The 2,163-nt window shown below is 36.8% G+C and overlaps 1 protein-coding gene across 6 annotated transcripts in view; it reads left to right on the plus strand.

Moving 5' to 3' along the window:
• Nphp3 (nephrocystin 3) overlaps nt 1-2,163 on the plus strand; it is a 45,476-nt gene that overhangs the window by 26,315 nt on the left and 16,998 nt on the right. For 3 of the 6 annotated variants that reach the window (XM_004625014.2, XM_023705137.1, XM_023705142.1), the window contains exons 18-19: nt 1,024-1,118; nt 1,703-1,828. In XM_004625014.2, coding sequence (XP_004625071.2) covers nt 1,024-1,118; nt 1,703-1,828 — 221 coding nt within the window. The remainder of the gene's footprint in view (nt 1-1,023; nt 1,119-1,702; nt 1,829-2,163) is intronic. The other 3 variants (XM_023705146.1, XM_023705150.1, XM_023705154.1) reach the window with 2 other exon arrangements.

Raw genomic sequence — 2,163 nt, forward strand, 5'->3', positions numbered from 1 at the left:
TATTATGTCTGCAACTTGTACAACAAATAACAGACTAGGAAGAATGTATGCAATGTGTTAATTATTGAAACTGTCCTACCAACTTGGTTTGAAACTGTCTCATTGCTATTTGTTTCTCAATAAAATTACGGAAAAACAAAAAAAATTTTATGTGTCAGTGTATTACTGATACCACTGCATGCATATGGAGTTGAGAATGAGCCGTCCTCCTTTCACTTCCCAGCTCTTCTCAGCTTCCTGTCTGTCTGACCTCTCACAGATCCTCTGATCTGGCCAGGCTTTGCTAGCTACCACAGGTTGTACACACATTAAGATGTTCATTGGTCCTTGTGAGATATTAGGCTGGATGCCTAGCACATAGTAGTAAATCTTTAGGCTGTTGGCTAATACCATTCTTCCATGCAGTGCTACAGCTGAGATGTAGGTGAAGTAAATCTTCCATATGTGCTGTTACATTTGGAGATGTGGAATGTTTGTAATTTCATAGCCTTTCTTTATTGTATATCATTTGTATATGATCTATCGTTTTTAGTAACTTTTCATTCCAACTTTCTGGGATTTTTAAAAAAACGTCTGTTTGTTTGTTTGTTTGTTTGTTTGTTTGTTTGTTTGTTTTGTGGCCAGCTCAGCCCACCCTGGGGGCAGGACTGGTGCTGCATGTGTTGCTGAGGATCGAACTCTGGCCCCTGCACTTGCCTACGCTTACCTAAGCAGGCACTTTAGACTGCTGAACTATCTCACTGGCTCTTTTTAGGATTTTAAAAAATATATTAATTAAAGGTTGGAATTAAATTGTGTTTTCTGTTCTTAAAAATTAGTATAAGAGTTGTTTTCTAAATAAGCTCATTGCGTAAATATATCTTGAACAGTTAATAGCTATTTTAAAGAACAGTCTAATGACAGTTCTGTTACCTACAATTAAAAAGAAAAAAAAAATAAGTCCTAACAATGAATTTATAAAAAAGGAATTTAGAATTATTTCAGTTTTAAAATTTATAGTTTGTTTGGTTTTTTTAACCTTAGGCCTGGGAAACAGTGAGACTTGAGTACATGGAGGACGCCACTGTTATTTCTTCATACAGGCAAAAGCTGATCAGCTATTTCACCTTGCAGCTGAGGTATCATCAACGCCTATGTTTTCCGTGATATTCTTTCTTTGTGTCCTTATTTCTCTTTTTTAGCTTATAAAGTTATAAAATTTATTCCAAAAACAAGTAAATCTTTTCCCTTTTCTGTTAATGTCAAGAGAACAAAAGATGATTTCGTAAGGAAGTCTTCTAATAACTATGCTAAGGGTTTAAACTTGAGTGAAATCAGAGCAGGATCATTTTGTTATCTTTATTTTATTCTACTTAAATAGTTTAAAATATGTGTATATGTATGTCTGTGTATATATTTGGGTCCCTGAGGGTTTTCTAAATAATTTAACTATAGAGTACCCTCATATTATGAGGTTTTTAAGTCATGAGATTTCAGTCTGTCTTACAGTCTTTCAATGATGTTTCACCTTCATGCCCATAAATTTAGGTGGAGGGAAGAATTTGGTTAGGGTTATTTATTGTAATAGGCTAGTCAGATTCCTGCTTTTGCCTAAGATTTTTGATTATATGTAGAGGTGCATATGAAATGTGTGTTTCTCCCTCGCTGAACCTTCGAGGCACCCTCCAGGAAGGTGTCACTGAGTGTTGTCTCCTCCTGCCAGCGGCCACGATAGAGTCACCTGGAGAACTGCAGATGAGCTGCCCTGGCTTGTCCAGCAGCAGGGAGGTAAACAGAAGCTGCACGATTGCCTTCTCAATCTCTTCGTGTCTCAAAACCTTTACAAAAGGTCAGAAATTTATTCTAGAATTCTCTCTTCAGAAGAACAACCTTAAGTGATTATTCCATTTAACAAAGGAAAAATTACATTTTTATTTTAAAAAGTAGTCTGGTTTTGGTGGTACAGATTAGGAGGATCTCTCAGACAGTTTATGGTTTATGGTTGAGATCTTCTTCATCGAGGAAGAAAATAGCAGGAGTATTGCTGCTTTGTAAAACCAGAGCAGGAATAATGAACACATGGCTTTTTAACTTATCCTTGCACTAAGCAGAGCAAAATTGGAACCTCCAGGAGAGGTCTTTCCCCAGGTCTGTTCTGAGGGCCTTCAGGGTCGCAGAAGTGCG

Source organism: Octodon degus, unplaced genomic scaffold (assembly GCF_000260255.1).
Source record: "Octodon degus isolate 3935 unplaced genomic scaffold, OctDeg1.0 scaffold00008, whole genome shotgun sequence".
Lineage (NCBI taxonomy): Eukaryota > Metazoa > Chordata > Mammalia > Rodentia > Octodontidae > Octodon > Octodon degus.